Below are 18,203 nucleotides of genomic sequence, written 5' to 3' on the forward strand. Positions count from 1 at the left end.
CGGAATAAGGGGATGATTCTAAAGTAGAGGTGAAGGGATATAGGATAAAGTTAATATTAGGGTAATGCGAAACGACTAACGGGGTGCATGTGGTTAAACGCAGGGGAGCTCTGGATCCGCAACCCTCGCTCCATTCTGCACATACATTCTCCCCACTAAAAACGCTTCTCCTCCAATTGGAGGTAAACCGGAAGCGTTAAATAAAGGGATAGGGACTTTCTCCCTGGCCCCTTTTTTTTTTTTTTGTTGTTTTGTGTGAGTGTGGTTTTGTTTTTGCCCCTTCCGCGCCCGCGGTGGTTTGCCCCCAGTACCAGGGGGGGACACGAGTGGGTGGCGGGAGGGTAATTACTCGGGCACTTGGACGAGTGACTAGTCCTCGAGGTACGGGGGAAAGGGAGGGGGGTTTTTTTTTTTTTTTTGGTAGTTGCCTGTCTCTCTCCCCTTTTTTCCCCCTCGCACCATAGTCTCTGTTTTGTACTACTGGCTCCCCTTGTGAGGTATACCAGATTAGAAAGGCGATAAAATGGATATAATAAACTTCACATCATACAACGTCAAGGGCCTGAATAGCCCAGAAAAACATACTAAATTAATGGCAGAACTCAGTAGAATTAAAGCTCAAGTAATCTTTTTACAAGAGACACATTTCAGAAAAGATAAAATTCCAAGACTGGGCAATCAAAGATATCCGACATTGTACCATGGTGCCTCCCAAACATCCAAAGCGAACGGGGTGGCAATTATGCTTTCAAAACAAATGATTTGGAAAGAATCAAATGTAATTACGGACGACGTAGGAAGGATGTTAATAGTGAAAGGAGAATTAGGGAATCAAAAAGTTACTCTGGCGAACCTGTATTTACCCAATGAGGATCCTATATCTACACTGGAAAAATATTTGGAAGTGGTACAACAAAACAAGGAAGGGTTTCTAATTTTGGGGGGCGATTTAAATATAGCATTAGACCCAGCAATAGACGTGTCAAGGGGAGTATCTCATATATCTAATACAAAATTACGTAAAGCAAGGTGTCTACTGAAAGATACACAGTTAATAGATAGCTGGAGGATAATGCATGTGCACGACAAGGATTATAGTTTTTTCTCCGCAAAACATAAGACTTATACAAGGATAGACTATATTTTTTTAGAAGAAACTACAGACACACCAGATAGGAGAGAAATTGGCGGGGCTGCGGGAAAAATTAAATCTTATGTTAACGGATAAAGCAAAAGCTACATTGAATAGGTGTAAAAGAACTTATTATGAATATGGGAATAAACCCAGCAGACTATTGGCAAATGCACTCAGAGACACGAGAGCCGGTAATCAGATTGAGAAAATTAAAACACAGGGAAACGGGATGGTGAGCTCTACACAACAAATAGCGGAAGCATTTAGAGATTATTATTCAAACCTATATAATCTAGAAAAGCAGTGTTTAAGACCAAACCTCGTGGAAAGAGAAGAAATTATCAAGGAATACTTAGTGTCCTCAGAAATGCCAAGGATACCCAAAGAAAGCGCAGAGAAGATAGACGGCCCGATTACTGTAGAAGAATTTCTGGGAGCACTGGGCGCCCTAAAAGCGGGAAAGGCGCCAGGTCCCGACGGATATACACTGCGATACTATAACATTTTCGCGGAAAAACTGGCGCCCAGGTATGTAGCGGCATTTAACTCGATCCGCGATGGACAGAGGATGCCTGCGGAAACCTTGATGGCTGAGATTGTAGTGATCCCTAAGGAAGGGAAAGACCCTGCCCAGTGCTCCAGCTATCGCCAATATCTTTGCTGGACGTTGATTTAAAGATTCTAGCGAAGATTTTGGCCGATAGACTACTGACATATATGCCGTTATTGATACATCCTGACCAAGTGGGGTTTACTCCGGGCAGAGAAGGTAGAGAGAACACTCAAAGGATAATAAGTACAATATACCTTGCCCAACAACGCCATAAGCCTGTAGTTCTGATATCCGCGTATGCAGAAAAAGCGTTCGATAGGGTGGAATGGGGGTATCTAAAAGCCATGTTATCACATATTGGTTTGGGGAAGGGTTTACAGAACTGGGTCACAAGCTTATACTCCTGCCCATCGGCAAGAGTTAGGGTAAATGGGAAAAAATCAGACCCCTTCCCTATCCATAATGGTACCCGGCAGGGATGCCCGCTATCCCCAATTATATTTGTCCTCTCTCTGGAGCCTTTCTTAAGAATTATAAGAGCAAACAATGATATACGGGGTATCCGGGTAGGGGAGGTGCATTATAAGGTGGCAGCATATGCCGATGATCTACTGTTCACATTAACATCCCCGATAACATCGCTTCCATGTTTATTAGCAGAAATAAAAAGATACAGAAAAATTTCCAATTTCGAAGTAAATTATAATAAATCAGAAGCAATGGGAGTTGAGGTGGACAGTGTATTGCAGCAACAATTAGCCAGTAATTTCTCCTTTAGATGGACGGATTCCCATGTAGAATATTTAGGGACAAAAATACCAAGGAAATTGGGCAGGCTCTATGAATTAAATTTTCTACCCTTAATAAAACAAATAAAACTAGACCTACTAAGGTGGGACAAAGAAATCCTCTCATGGTTTGGCCGAATAAATATAGTTAAAATGAACACGATGCCTAGACTACTCTACTTATTTCAGACTCTCCCCATAACACTTCCGAGGGGATTTTTGAAAGACTTGAGTTCTAAATTTACGAAGTTTATATGGGCAGGAAAACCGGCCAGAGTCCGGAGGAACATACTGATCTTACCCAAAGAAAAAGGAGGAGTGGGCCTCCCAGACCCTATGGGGTACTACGAGGCCTCTCATTTAGCACGAGTAGTGGATTGGTGTACACATCAGGCAAACAAACCCTGGGTGAACCTGGAACAAGAAGTAAGCAATATCCCCATAGAAGGAATGGCGTGGCTGGATGTGAATAAGATATCCCAGTGTGCAAAGAAACATCCCATGATAAAGGCCACACTTAGAGTTATCAGAAGGGTAGGCATGAAATCGAATCTGGTGAAGTGTATTGGCCCTATGACACCCATTCTGGGAAACCCAAGCTTTGAGCCAGGTATAAGAGACCGACAGTTCAACAACTTAAGACGGAAGGGAGCCAGTAGGCTGATACACTTCACGAGAGAAAACCATGTAATGCAGAGTGAAGACTTAGAGATAGCATACGGAGAAGATATTGATAGTTGGAGACGAAATCAACTAAGAACGTTTTTAGGCTCTCTGAAGATTCATGAGGCAGAAATAGGAAGCCCCTCCAAATTTGAGGAAATCTGCTTAAAACAAGAACCAATGAGACATATGTTGTCCTATATGTATAACATATTGACTGAAGTTAACGCCCCACAAGAGCTCGTCTTTATGCAGGCATGGGAAAAGGATCCGGGTACCAAGTTCACAGAGACACAGAAAAACAAGATTTTTGCATTTACACACAAGGCCTCAATCGCATCTAGGTACCAGGAGGGGGGATACAAAGTGCTGACAAGGTGGTATAGGACACCATCAATACTAAACCGGCTCTTCCCTAATACGTCCAAAGTCTGCTGGAGATGTCAGAAGGAAGAGGGCACTATGGTGCACATATTTTGGGACTGTCGGGTGATAAGAGAATTCTGGGAGATGGTTTCGGAGACGGTCCTGGAAATTACCGGGATTGACCTGGGACACAGACCCGCGGCGTTCTTGTTACTCGACATTCCCATATCAATGGAAAACTATAAACAATCCCTAATACGTCATCTGATAACAGCTGCTAAGGCGTGTATACCAATCTTATGGAAGAACACCTCGTCCCCAACCAAATTGCAATGGCTCAGTAGAATAAACGAGATACAGATGATGGAGAACCTCACAATGGGAATACAGGAACGAGAGGAGACCTACTGGAGGATATGGACTCCATACATGGAATACAGGGAGCGGGGCATGTAGGGGGGGAAGAGGGGAGAGACTACGGCCGACTTTCTTCTTTTTTTTTTTTTTTGTTGTTGTGGGAAGGGGGGGGGGGATCAGGGAGGGTGATTAATATTCTCGGAGGCACAGGATACCTCTCTGAGGATGGTATAAGAAGACTGTGGCTATACGCAGGAGAGGAGACCCGTGCTGTAAAAGGGGGACCAGAAGGGGTACAGGAGGTCGCAATATAAAGTATAAGAGATGTTTAGATAAGGATTGCAATGTATGTTATAAAGATGAAGCTGTACCTATTCTGATTTGTATGTAGAAAAAAAGAGAAAAGAGATATAAAATAAAGAATTATAAAAAAAAAAAAAAATTAATTGTTATCATTTTTGAGACAGAGCTTTCTTTTGGTGGTATTTAATCTGTATTTAAACTGTGTTTTTTTATGTTTTGCTATAAAAATGAAAAAATACAGACATCTTTGAAAAAGAAAAACAAGTTTTTGTTTTGTTATAACATTTTGCAAATAAGTAATCTTTCTTCATAAATTGAGGACAAATTGTAAACTGCTACATTTCTTTGGAAAAAGAAAAACCTAAATCAGTGTATTTTATTTAGCCTGTGTGAAAGTTATAAAGTGTACAAACTACAGTACATATATTTCAAAATTGATCACCCTAATTACCCCTTTTTAGAAAATAGACTCCTCCAGGTATTTAGTAAGCGGCATAGTGAACTTTTTGAAGGCTTTTTTCCCACAGTTCTTTGGAAAATATAGAAACTAAATAAAATTTTTATTTTTTTTCACAAAATTGTAATTTTAACAAGTTCTTTTTTTGCACATGTCATAATTACACCCCAAAACACATTCTGCTTAACCTTCTGAATAAGGGGATACCACATGTGTGAGACTTTTTTTTACAGCCTAGATGCATAGAGGGGTCCAAATTCCAAGGAGCACATTTTGGCTTTGAATGAGCATAGCTTACAAATCTAATTTCCTAACTACCTTTTTAAGGCCCTGGAGTACTAGGACAGTGGAAACACCCACAAAATTACCCCATTTTGGAAAGCAAACACCCCAAAGTATTTTCTAAGGCACAATGAGTCTTTTGAACATTTCATTTTTTTTTGCCACAAGTTTTTGGAAAATGTGGAAAGAAAGTAAAAACAAAGTTGTCAATTTATAAGATCCAGCAGTTCTAACACAGCATGGACATACTATGAATTACACCCTAAAACAAACTTTGCTATTCCTCCTGAGTATTGCGATACTACATGTGTGAGAATTTTTCACAGCACAGCCACACAGAGGGGCCCAAAATCCAAGAAGCACTTTGGGATTTCAAGAAGCATAAATTAGATATAAATTAGGCATCTAATTTTCTGACTACCGTATTTATCGGGGTATAGCGCGCTCCCACGTATAGCGCGCACCCCTAAAGTTGCCCCGAATTCCTGTGGAAAAAAGTTTTTTTGTATTTACAGTTTTGGTGTCTTGCGCTATCGGCTGCCTCGTCGGGTCCGGCGTCCGTCTGCGGCTTCGGGTGTCCTCTTCGTCGAGTCCGGCGTCCTCCCCGTGCCGTGTTTGAATACTGCGCCGACATATACAGAGCGCAGTACACTCGTGTATTGTCGGCAATGCTCAGCTACTCTTGCGCCGACGTCCTGTACGTCCAGTACGTCAGCGCGGGAGGAGCCGAGACTGCCCGACAATACACGAGTGTACTGCGCTCGGTAAATGTCAGCGCAGTATTGAAACTCGGCGCGGGAAAGAGGGTATCGGCGTACACCGCGCACCCACGATTTTGCAAAAAAGTGCGCGGTATATGCCGATAAATACGGTAAATATCAAATTTTTGAAGGTCCTAGAGCACCAGGCACAGTAGAAACAACCACAAAATGACCACATTTTGGAAAGTAAACACCCCAACATATGATAATGAGGCACAATGAGTCTTTTGAACATTTTTTGCAACAAGTTTTTGAAAATGTGAAAAGAAAATGAAAACTTTTATTTTTTACACAAAGTTGTTAATTTATAAGATATTTTTAAGGCTACTTTCACACTGGGGAGGTGAGAGCGTCAGCGTTAAAGTGCCAATAGTTTTAGCGGTGCTTTACCGTCCTTTTAGCGGGGCACTTTTAACCCCCGCTAGCAGCCAAAGAATGGGTTAATACAGCCCATGTATCGCCGCTGCGCAAGCACTTTGCAGGTGCTTCGGCAGCACTGCCTTTTCATTTCAATGGGCAGGGTGGTTTCAGGGCTCTGATGTGGCTGCAATGGTGTGTGACACACTGTGTAAAAATCATAGGCCCAGATTCACATACAACGGCGCATAGTTATGCCGGCATAGCGTATCGAATATATGCTACGCCGACGTAGCGCAGAGCGGCGAGCACAGTATTCACAAAGCAAATGCTCCCAACGTTGCGCCGGCGTAACGTAAATTCGTAGGCATAAGCCGGCCTAATTCAAAGTAGGTGGAAGTGGGCGTGATCCATTTAAATGAAGCATGACCCCATGCAAATGATGGGCCGAACGAACGGTGCATGCGCCGTCCCGTGGACGCAACCCAGTGCGCATGCTCAGAATCGCATCGGAAATACTCCCTAAGATACGTCGAATCACTGCCTATGACGTGAACGTAACCTACGCCCATCCCTATTCACGTACTACTACGTAAACAACGTAAAATACGGCGGCTGTTCCCTGGTCCATACCTTTGCATGAGTTGCGCCGCATAGATGGGGAATAACTATACGCCAGACGTAAGTTTTACGTAAACCGCGTATATTAATGCGCCGGGCGCAAGTACGTTCGTGAATTGGCGTATCTCACTCATTTGCATATTCGAATCGTAAATCAATGGCAGCGCCCCTTGCGGCCAGCGTAAATATGCGCCACGATACGACGGCGTAGAAAACTTACATCGGTCGTAGGAAGCCTATTTTTAGGCGTATCTAGTTCTGTGGGCACGGCGCACAGATACGACGGCGCACATTTACATTTACGCGGCGTATCTCGAGATACGTCGGCGTAAGTGCTACGTGAATCCGGGCCATAGTATGTAAACACAATCGGTGATTCCGCACAGATCGGCTCTCCTTTTCTCACACACAGTCTGTGTGAGGAAAGCAGAGCCAATAACTAGCAAAGGAATTGTGTTTGTTTTCACTGTGACAGCTTTGATTGGACACAGCTGATCACATTGTAAAGGTTCACTGTGCCCGATCTGTTATCTATTGTCCAAGGCACAGAGCAGTCACAGAGTGCTCCTGAAGCGTGCTCCAGAGGGAGCTCAGGAGGAGTGCATATGGGAGGACATCCAGGTATACCCTCCCAGAACTAGGGAGCTGCACTGAGGCCTTATATTGGCTATATGGTGGATGGAGAGTAGGTAAACTTCTCCTCCACCTACTCACAGAATGAGATGCATTGTTTGATTCCAAAAAGATGAGTTCTTAGTAATGTGCTGTATCCCCCCAAAAATATACACTAGACTTAGCTTTAAAAATGATATGCGGTTTTATCAGGGCCGATCCTAGGGTCACATGCGCCTGGGTGCAGAAATACTTCTGGCGCCCCTACAAGGGCGTGGTCACCTTACTAACTCCTCCCCCTTTACAAATGTTTCTATGGCAATGATTCAAACACAGAGATGCTCCCCTAAGGAGTTATCGTTGCACTGGGATCCTTACATGATCTCTTAAAAAAAAAAAAAAACAGAAAGAGAAGCAGAGTACTTTATTGGACCTAGAGGGGGGGGGGGGTCTCTTTAATGGACACAGAGAGGGCCTCTGTTAGAGAGTCTGTTTAGAAAGACCCCCCCAGACATAATACAGGAGATGGTCAGAGACTGCAGACATGGTACAGGAGATTAATGCAGCCTCACCAGTGCCCATCAAATGCAGCCTTATCAGTGCCCATAAAAATGCAGTCTACCATTGCGCACAATTGTAGCCTACCAGTGCCCACCAATTGCAGCCTACCAGTGCCCACCAAATGTAGCCTTATTAGTGCCCACCAATTGCAGCCTACCAGTGCCCACCAAATGTAGCCTTATTAGTGCCCACCAAATGCAGCCTACCAGTGCTCACCAAATGCAGCCTTATAATTGCTCGCCAATTTCAGCCTACCAGTGCCCCTGGATCACACAGAAGAGCAATATCCTGCTGTCACAGAGCTTGGATTTGATTCGCCCGGTCAGCCACTGTAACAAAAGACACACACACACACGTCAGTTTTCATGGACTTCGCTTGCTCAGCAGGGATGGCTTCGTTGAGCCGACAGATGACAGGCCCGTCTCTGCACACAGTGGAGAGATGGACCTTTTAGAGCTCCGCTCTCCTCTATGAGGGATGGGATGAAAACAGATCCTCCTGTCCGTTTTCATCCCATCTGCCAGAGGGATGGAAAATAGGGTTTCCATCCACCTGGATTAGCGGATTTGGATGTCAGCGGACATGTCACCACTGACATCCGTCACTCCATAGAGGTGAATGGAGCGTCCTGTCAGGTCCGCCTGAAAAACTGACAGACCTGAACGTGTGAAAGGATCCTAACTCACTCCTCATTCTTTCCATCCACCTCCCCCAACACTCCACTACTCTTTCCATTATAAACAAATAAAAAGACTCCAATGCACTTCCACACCAAATCTGCTCACTACTTACAAAAAATATATATGAATAAACACCTTAAGACCATCAAGCGTAATAATCAAATATATAATTATCATACATTTCATAAAACACACTATACAACACCAGCACTTTTCATCTACAAAACCAGCCTGATCTGTGACATTGCTCCTGCCTCCCCTCTCCTGGCATGCTGGGATTTGTAGTGCCACAGCCTGACACATGAAGCAAGGTCATACAGGAGAGGAGGCTGTGACTGGTGAGCAGATAATGGGTAGGGAGTAGGACAGGGAGGTGTAATAGAGATTGGGGGGAGATCTCAGAAAACATGCTCCCTTTAGAAGCAGAGCAGATCACAGCCACACATAAAAACGATCTTGTGTAACAGCATGAGACAGGAGCCTGCTACACAGAGCCCATCCTCCTCTCCCCCTCCCCACTAAGATAAGCCACCGACAGGACTGTCTGCATGTTTGGCTAGCTTACCTTAGGCTAGGCTGAACTCCATCCTCCACTGCAGAGGCTGCATGGCTCCACTCCTCCTCCTCTCAGCATCTCCTGTGAGGAACTTGAATAAGGCGCGCTGAGAGAAAGGGGGAGGGTACAAGTAACTGCACTCTTTCGGATCATAAGACTCTCAGTCTCTGTCAGCTCCGGCTGGAAGCTGCACATGAGTACTACGTACTGCAACATTCCTAGATCGGAACCAGACCTGATGGGGCCCCATCAGCACTTGTGGCCCCTGGGCACTGCCCGCTCAGTAAGACGGCCCTGCACCTCTGTTCCACACAGTACCCCCCCCTACACACAAATCAGTTTATTTTCTGTAAGACCTCCAACTCCCCCCCCCCCCCCATCTGTTCCCCTATGTGTGAGCCAGAGGGGGTGGTGGACTCACCTCAAGGAGAGCGATTCTGCTGCCTGTTATCCCACAACAGATCTCTCACGATCCAGGAGGAGGGAGGGGAAATCGTGGCAAGCCCAGGCAGGGTTACATGCAGTCAGGGATCCCAGTTCAATCTCACCCGCCCCAGCCGACTCCATGTAAATGCAGCACTTTCCGGGCTGCTCCTTGTCCCGGCTCTCTCCCCTGTTCCGATTACTGATGCTGCTAACACAATGCCGACCAACAGTGCTCCTAAAACTTTGGCGCCCCCCCTCTGGCGCCTGGGTGCAGCGCACCCTGTGCACCCCGTCTCGGATCGGCCCTGGGTTTTATGGATTCGGTTTTTTAACCACTTGCTAAACCGCAATACATATACATTGCAGTTTGCAAGTGGTTTACTGGGATTTTGGCTGAACATATCAGCCATAACCTCGGTTCAGTTTTTTTCAACCGCCGTCTGGCGTTCTCTTAAAAGCATTTCGAGCGGCTTGTGAGCCGCCCCCTCCCGCCACTGGTGTTTCTTAGGCCTACTGTTTCTCCTGGTTCATCCGAGAGACTGCTACTACCATAGGCGATCAAAGAGAAAAATCCTCTTTGATCGCCTCTATGGCCTTGGAGGACCACAGCAACATAACTTCCGGGCTGAAAGTAATTGTTTTTTTTTTCCTTTGCTTTTAAAGGTAAAGAAGAGATTTGGGGTCTTTTTGTATTTATTTTACAAGGGATGTTTGTATTCCTTGTAATAGGAATAAAAGGGATCAAATAAAAAAGAAATAAAAGGACTGTGTTAAAAAAAAAACAGTAAAATAAATAAGATTTTTTTTTTTCTTTTAATGCGACCCCATCCACCCGTGCTTGCGCGCAAAAGCGAACACATATGTAAGTCGCGTTGGCATATGTAAACAATGTTCACACCACACATGTGAGGTATCACAAATGTTAGAATGAGTGCAATAATTACAGCGCTAGATCCCCTCTGCAACCCTTATGCCGCGTACACACGATCATTTTTTGGCATGAAAAAAACGTTGTTTTTAAAAAATGTAATTTATGTCAAATGATCGTGTGGGCTTCACATCATTTTTCAGGTTCTGAAAAACAAAATTTTTTTTTTCAGAACATGCTGCATTTTTTAACAACGTTTTAAACGATACCGTTTTTCAGGTTGTAAAAAATTATCGTGTGTGGGCTAAAACGACGTTAAAAACCCACGCATGCTCAGAAAGAAGTTATGAGACGGGAGCGCTCGTTTTGGTAAAACTACCATTCGTACATCATGCTGTAACAGACAGAAAAGCGTGAATCGTCTTTACTAACACAAAATCAGCTAAAGCAGCCCCAAGGGTGGCGTCATCCGCATGGAACTTCCTCTTTATAGTGCCGTTGTATGTCACAGCGCTTTGCTAGAGCATTTTTTAAAAAAGATGGTGTGTGGGCAAGGTCGTTTTAATGATGAAGTTGGAAAAACGTTGTTTTTTCTACATGCCGAAAAACTTCGTTTTTTTTCATGCCGAAAAATGATCGTGTGTACGCGGCATAAAGAGGTAACCTTTAAAGGTAAACGAAAAATTCCAGAAAAAGCTTGGTCTTCAAGTGGTTGAAGAGACAGCACTATGGCTTAGTGGTTAGCACTTCGATCTTGCAGCAGTAGTGTTCTCCGTTCAAATTCCAAACAAGAAATGATCTACAGGGAGGTTGTATGTCAAAGTCATGCTGGTAGGTTACGTATGTGTACCATGCCACTGTACTGTTGAATATCATATTGCATTTGTTTTCTTTTTGTGTAGTGTTAATATTGGTTATTGAAGACAATGATTGTCTTTCTCTTTGTACTTGTGCACATTTTGTGTAATCTAATAAAAACTTTTCCTGGTAAAAAAAACAAAAAAAACAGTTCACCCTAAGTATGTATGACAAAAATGTTTTTTTGCCACAGCTTCCAACCTTTCCCAGGTCTGGAGTCTTTAGCTGCCTGGTTTAGCAGGCCTGTGTGACATAAATGCTCTTGGTAGTTGCTGCGTCCTGGCATCAATGGTATGCCGAGATTGTACACCAACTTGGCAACTGTTGGAAAAATGCTATCAAGCAGAAAAGAAGCATTTATGACAGAAGCAGCATATAGAGTATCTTCTTCCATAAGATTATTTATTTATTAAAGTTCTGTGTAAGGCCCCTTTCCCACTGGGGCGGGAGCGGCGTCGTTGGTAAAGCGCCACTATGCAGCTGCTAGCGGGGCGGTTTTACCCCCCACTAGCGACTGAGAAAGGGTTAAAAACGTTTGTGCGGTGCCGCAAAATTGGATGGTGCTATTGCCGGCAATATGCTGCGATTTGGCATGCCGTTTGACATTTCAAGCGGCATGTCAAGTCGTCCCGATGTGAAGGGGGGCTAAATCACATTTCTCAGGTTTTCATTTTGAGATAACACAGTGGTCAATTTATATGATTATCAGTGCTTATCATCATTTATTGCTTGGCACTGTGTAATCCAACTCCTTTTTTTTTTTTTACAGGACATTAATGAATGCATTTTAGGAAACTATGCAGAGTGTTCCAATCCCAGACTATTTTATATTATTCCATATTTTTGTGGACAGCATCCAAAATGCAGGTAAATTATTATGTGCTGATTTTGATATTACAGGTATAGGAAATACACATTGGCCAGTTGTATAAAAGTATTGGGCTAACAGTCTGTACTATCACGACATACACCCCACACTGCTCGATTAAAGAAACTGATAACAATATTTAACTCTATTGCTGGATTATATGTACTGAGATCTGCTGTAAACTACTGTGCATGCATTTTTTGTTGAAAGATATAAGTTAACAAAAAAAAAAAATTCTCATTGAGAAAAATTCCTTCTCTGCTCGGTACAAACATTTTCTCAAGTGGGTTGGAATCAGGTTATATTGGCAACCTCAGACACATCCTATTTCAAATGTTTTTGATACTCTTATGCTGTGTACACACGATCGAACATTCCGACAACAAAACCGTGGATTTTGTTCCGACATGTTGGCTCAAACTTGTGTTGCATACACACAGTCACACAAATGTTGTCGGAAATTCCGAACGTCAAGAACACGGTCACGTACAACACTACGACGAGCCAAGAAAAATTAAGTTCAATGATTCCGAGCATGCGTCAAATTGATTCCGAGCATGCGTAGGCTTTTTGTGCGTCGGAATTGCATACAGACGATTGGAATTTCCGACAAGAACTTTTGTCGGAAAAATTGAGAACCAGCTCTCAAACATTTGTTGTCGGAAATTCCGACAGCAAATGTCCGATGGAGCATACACACAGTCGGAATATCCGACCAAAAGCTCACATCGAACATTTGTTGTCAAAAAATTCCAATCGTGTGCACGCGGCATAAGGCCTCGTACACACAGTTTGATTGTGGGACAACCACAAGCGTCTGATTTTTGGCAAAAGCGCATGTGCAGGATTTTGTCTAGCATACTAACTATCTGCAAATTGTTGTTTGACAAACACAAACGTAGTGACGTACTATGAGAGTATAAAAAGGAAGTTCATTTCTCAAGCTCCACCCTTTGGGCCCCTTCTGCTAATTTCATGTTAGTAGAAGTTTGGTGAGCATTGATTCACGATTTTCAGATCGTAAAGAACAAATTCCTTTTAAAATACGTTTGGCATAACTACATTAGTATCACCAGCAAAGCGGCTTTATAATTATCCCATTAACTGCTTCAGTCCCGGAAGATTTTACCACCTTCCTGACCAGAGCACTTTTTACAATTTGACACTGCGTCGCTTTAACTGACAATTGGGCGGTCATATGATGTTGTACCTTTTTTCCCCCACAAATAGCGCTTTCTTTTGTTGGTTCTTGATCACCTCTGCAGTTTTATTTTTTGCGCTATAAACGAAAGAACAGCGACAATTAAAAAAAAAACACTATCTTTTACTTTTTGCTATAATAAATATTCCAATTTTTTTTTACAAAAAAAAATAAAAAAATTCCTCTGTTTAGGCCAATATGTATTCTTCTACATATTTTTGGTATGTATAAGCGTTTGTTGATTGATTTGTGCAAAAGTTATAGCATCTACAAAATAGGGCATAGAATTATGGCATTTTTATTATTAATATTTTTTTTTTTACTAGTAATGGTGGCGATCTGCGATTTTTATAGGGACTGTGACATTATGGCGGACAGATCGGACACTTTTGACACATATTTTTGGGACCATTGACAATTTTACAGCGATCATTGCTATAAAAATGCACTGATTACTGTAAAAATTTCACTGGCAGGGAAGGGGTTAACACTAGGGGGCGATCAAGGGGTTAACTGTGTTCCCTCTCTGTGTTCTAGCTAAAGGGGATGGGACTTACTAGGGGAAATGATAGATCACTGTTCATACTTTGAATGAACAACAATCAGTCATTTCTCTACTGAAAGAACCAGGATCTGTGTGTTTACACGCACAGATCCCGATTCTCGCTATGTCACGAGCGATCGTCGGTGCCCGGCAGCCCTCCCCTAGTGGCCACAGGGCGAAGCGACATAACATAAAGTTGTTTCACCCAGCCGAGCCATGCTGCCGCAGTAAAAATTTGGTTGGCAAATGGTTTAAGAAGATGAGAATTTTGACATTTCATCAATTGCCACGTCACAAATGTTAATTCTAGATTACGAACAGTAGTTTACAAGATCGAACTCTTCCCAGTCGTTCCTTGATTCCGAGCATGTGTGTTTTGTACTTTCGACTTGTGTGATGGATTTGTGTACTGACCATCTGAAATCAGACTTTGAGTTAACATCAGACACAAATGTTATAGCCTGCACATCCAGCTTTTGTCTGATGAAGTCAAATTGTCTGTGGAATGCATCGTATTAATCGATCCGAAAATACACAGACAGCTCGTCTTACGACTTTTCCCATCTGATTTTCGTACCGTGTGTACGAGGCCATAGTCTGCCTAAAGCTAGATACACACTATAAAATTTTCTTTAGATTTCTTCCTTTAGATTTACAAAACCATATAATATGAGGTCAAACCTAAACACTTACAATTTGTATGCAATCAGGCAGGCCCTTGCACTACATAGTTGAAGGTAAATCTAAAGGAAATTGAACAACAAAAGTTGTATAGTGTGTATCCAGCTTAAGCCTGGGTTCACACTTGTGTGTTGCCGCATGTCATTCGCACAGGAATTACACTGCATTCCTATCCATATTACATGCAATGTCTGTGCGGTGCAACTTGAGCCATGCATTTTGTATGGCTCAAATTGCATTGCATCTACACCAAAATGGAGAAGGACCCTTTTTATTCCGCACCTGAATCGCATTGCACCTGACACTGCATTTTGCAAACTGTGTTCAGGGTGTTGTTAATATAACATTGGGGTTTATTTACTAAATGCAAATCCACTGTGCACTGCAAGTGCACTCAGAAGTGCAGTCGCTGTAGATCAGAGGGGGACGTGCAAGGAAAATAAACAGCATTTTTGCTTGCACATGATTGGATAATAGAAATCATCAGAGCTTCTCCTCATTTTAGATCTTCCCCTCAGATCTAAAGCAACTGCACTTCCAAGTGCACTTGCAGTGCACAGTGGATTTGCCTTTAGTAAATCATCCCCATTGACTCCTACAGCAGATCGCATGGACGCCGACTGATTGCAATGAGGAGCAACATGATTAGAGGCTCTGTGATTGGATTAAAAATTGGAAAATCGTACTTAGCCTTGCTTGATTATGTTCTCTTCCTATTTTCACGTAGCTGAATTTTCCATCAGCATTTTTTATTAACACTTGATTGCAGAGTTTGAGTGGAGGTCCAGAAAGTCAGTTTGTTAGAAAACTGAAAGCCTTGTAGTTTATTCAACCCATGAACTTCCATTTCCTCTAGGGATCCTGGTGAGTGGGCCTTGGAACGTGCAAAACAAAACGTAAATGAAAACTTTTTACTTGTTGGAATTCTAGAAGAGCTTGAAGATGTTCTGCTTTTGTTGGAAAGATTTTTACCACACTACTTTAAGGATGTCATGAATATTTATAAAAATCCAGGTATGTGGTAAAAGCTATAACATTCTGAAAATTGTATACAAATGGTAGTACTACCTCTTCTCCCATTTAATCTAAGAGGTAAATGCTAAAATAACCAGAATATCATTATTGTATTATGTTTATTTTTAATTTAACAATCTGGCGTAAAGTGGTTCTGAAGGCAGAAGGTTTTTTTATCTTAATGGTGAAAGAAATATTGCGTTTATTCGGTAAATATCAAGCAAGCAACTACAAGTGTTATACTACAACAAAAGACATACAGGAAAATAAAAAGCTGTGCAAATAAAGTGAAAACTGATATAGGGTGACCTATATACGAATACAAATTAAATCAATGAGTGCTGTAATTGTGCTAAGACACTCTCCATAAAAAAAAGAGAGTGACTATATAAACATATGTTAAATATATAATAACCCAGTGACAGGTGAAATCACTCAAAGTCCAAAGATGAACAATCCATCCAAATAAATGTGTCCAAATTGTATTCTTCAAGTGAGAAATCCACAACGTCCAGGAAACGTGAGAATAGAAAGTCACCTCCACCATAAGTATTTGCTGCCTCTTACCAGCTAAAAAGATCACAATCGCTTGTAAGCTGATAACTCCCAAAACGCATTTCCACCAGGAAAAGCCTTATTGTAGGTATTCTCATTCAGTGTATATATCGATGTGCCATATAAGAGAGAAGGACTCGCATAGTGTAAAATCCAAGATGCATTTAATATAAAACTTTAAAATGCGCACTTACAAAGATATCCAATGTTAGAAGCATAAACGTATCGAGCCGGCCGGCTCCTCGATCTGCCTGCCCGTGTCTTCCGGGTTCGGCGGGTAATGCGGTGATGTCAGAACGTTGCTTGCCCAATGTTTTGTCTCAAAGGGGACGTGTTCACGGGATCAAGGGCGGCGTTCTGACCACCGCTTAAATACAATGTTAAATGACATAGCCTCGCTGTGAATCCCGCTGTGAATATAATTACTCTAAAACTAATAAAACAAAATAAATTAAAAAAAAAAAGATGGATTTTTACATTGGGCATTTCATCAGGGGGGGTGACAGATTCAGGATTCTGTGCGGGCGAGAGGTTCACTAGGCATTCATGTTTCACATTAGAATACCGGCAGGCATGAATTTGAATGGGATGCTTTCCATTTTTGATCAATCACTTTTGTCTATCTCTTCTTGTCGTTTCCCCGCCTTCCTCGTTGCCTACACAGTATCCTGACACATGTACATATATATATATATATATATATATATATATATATATATATATATATATATATATATATATATATATATGTGTATATGTATATATCCCTGTATACCTATCTCCTGTTTGACAGGTCTGATGTAATGCCTGTCTATTGTGCATGTTATCCCCATTCACACAATGCCTGCACAGTATCCTGACACATATAACACATTTCCTTTTTTTTTTTTCTCTTTTTACTTTTTATAAAGATTTTTTCACATTTATCTTTATTCTCATTTCTAGTATACACTCAGTAGGACTCGCCTTACTTTTCACTCATTTACTTATACACGGTGTACACATTTGTTTCACATTTGTGTTGCATATTACACTAATATTTGGATTACTTATGATACACATACACAACCTTTGTCCATCTTCATCCATATAATTAATACATCATTTTTTTCTTCGTTTCACTGCACAGCACGCTTTGTACATGTATGAGAGATTTCATTATTTCCCTTTTATTAATTTTATGTTCTCGTGCTGCACCACACATTATATATTTATCCACTGGCACATGGGGCTCACACACATTCACACTAATGTTACTATAGGTGGTTTTGTCATTTTGTTTTGTTGTTTTTACATCTGTATAACATTCACCATCTATAAACTTTTTATAGGGATACTCTCTATATAATTGTTGTATGCACATGAAGGTGTAAATCACCAAACACACATTTTCTCTCTTTTATTAGAGGGTTCTTTCACCAGACACTCTCACCCACTTATTGGTTTGATTACTAATTAGATAATTAGACATCACCTGTTTTCTTGGGTCTTCAGTTGTTTGGTCTCATTAAGGTTGTATATATATTTGATATCATTTGTTGTATTTTTTTGCTATGTCTAAGCACTAGTTTCAGTGCGAAACGCGTCAGTGGTCAGGTTGTATTTTTTTTGGTTTTACTTGTAGTGCTGTCCTTCTTTTAATAAAAGGCTACAATTTGTTCAGAGTGCGGCTGTCTAGAGACAATCTTTGTTCCTGCTTTGCTAAGTGCATGCCTGCACCTGAGTTGTCTGCAACGGAGGATATTCATCTGGGTTCCCACCTGGAGCGGCTATTCCCTTTTCCCGTGAATCCCAAAGAGACCGCACCAACGCCATTTTTGATGATAGATCAAGTAAGGGAAAGAGGGTTATACCGTCAGGGGACTTAGTTAATCTCCCCAACGAAAAACATTATACCCACACAGCAATGCAAAGATATTAATGCTAAGGCCACATACCGCACATCTTATAGGGAAGAACAGTATAGTGCCAACCTACTATAAAAAGTGATTCTTAGTAAGGCATCATACCGCACGCCTTTTAACCACTTAAGGACCCCCCACTGTATATATACGTCCTCTTTTTAAACATGGATATCTCAGTAACGGCAGCAGCTGCTGCCACAACTGAGATATCCATGTTTTCAGCTGGCGGCC

The 18,203-nt window shown here is 41.9% G+C and overlaps 1 protein-coding gene across 1 annotated transcript in view; it reads left to right on the top strand.

Annotated features, from left to right (window-relative positions):
• Positions 1–18,203, top strand: part of UST (uronyl 2-sulfotransferase) — a 437,794-nt gene that overhangs the window by 408,302 nt on the left and 11,289 nt on the right. The window contains exons 6-7 of the mRNA XM_040350590.1: positions 11,975–12,072; positions 15,356–15,513. Of these exons, the coding sequence (XP_040206524.1) occupies positions 11,975–12,072; positions 15,356–15,513 (256 nt within the window). The remainder of the gene's footprint in view (positions 1–11,974; positions 12,073–15,355; positions 15,514–18,203) is intronic.

Source organism: Rana temporaria, chromosome 4 (assembly GCF_905171775.1).
Source record: "Rana temporaria chromosome 4, aRanTem1.1, whole genome shotgun sequence".
In the NCBI taxonomy this organism is placed as follows: Eukaryota; Metazoa; Chordata; class Amphibia; order Anura; family Ranidae; genus Rana; species Rana temporaria.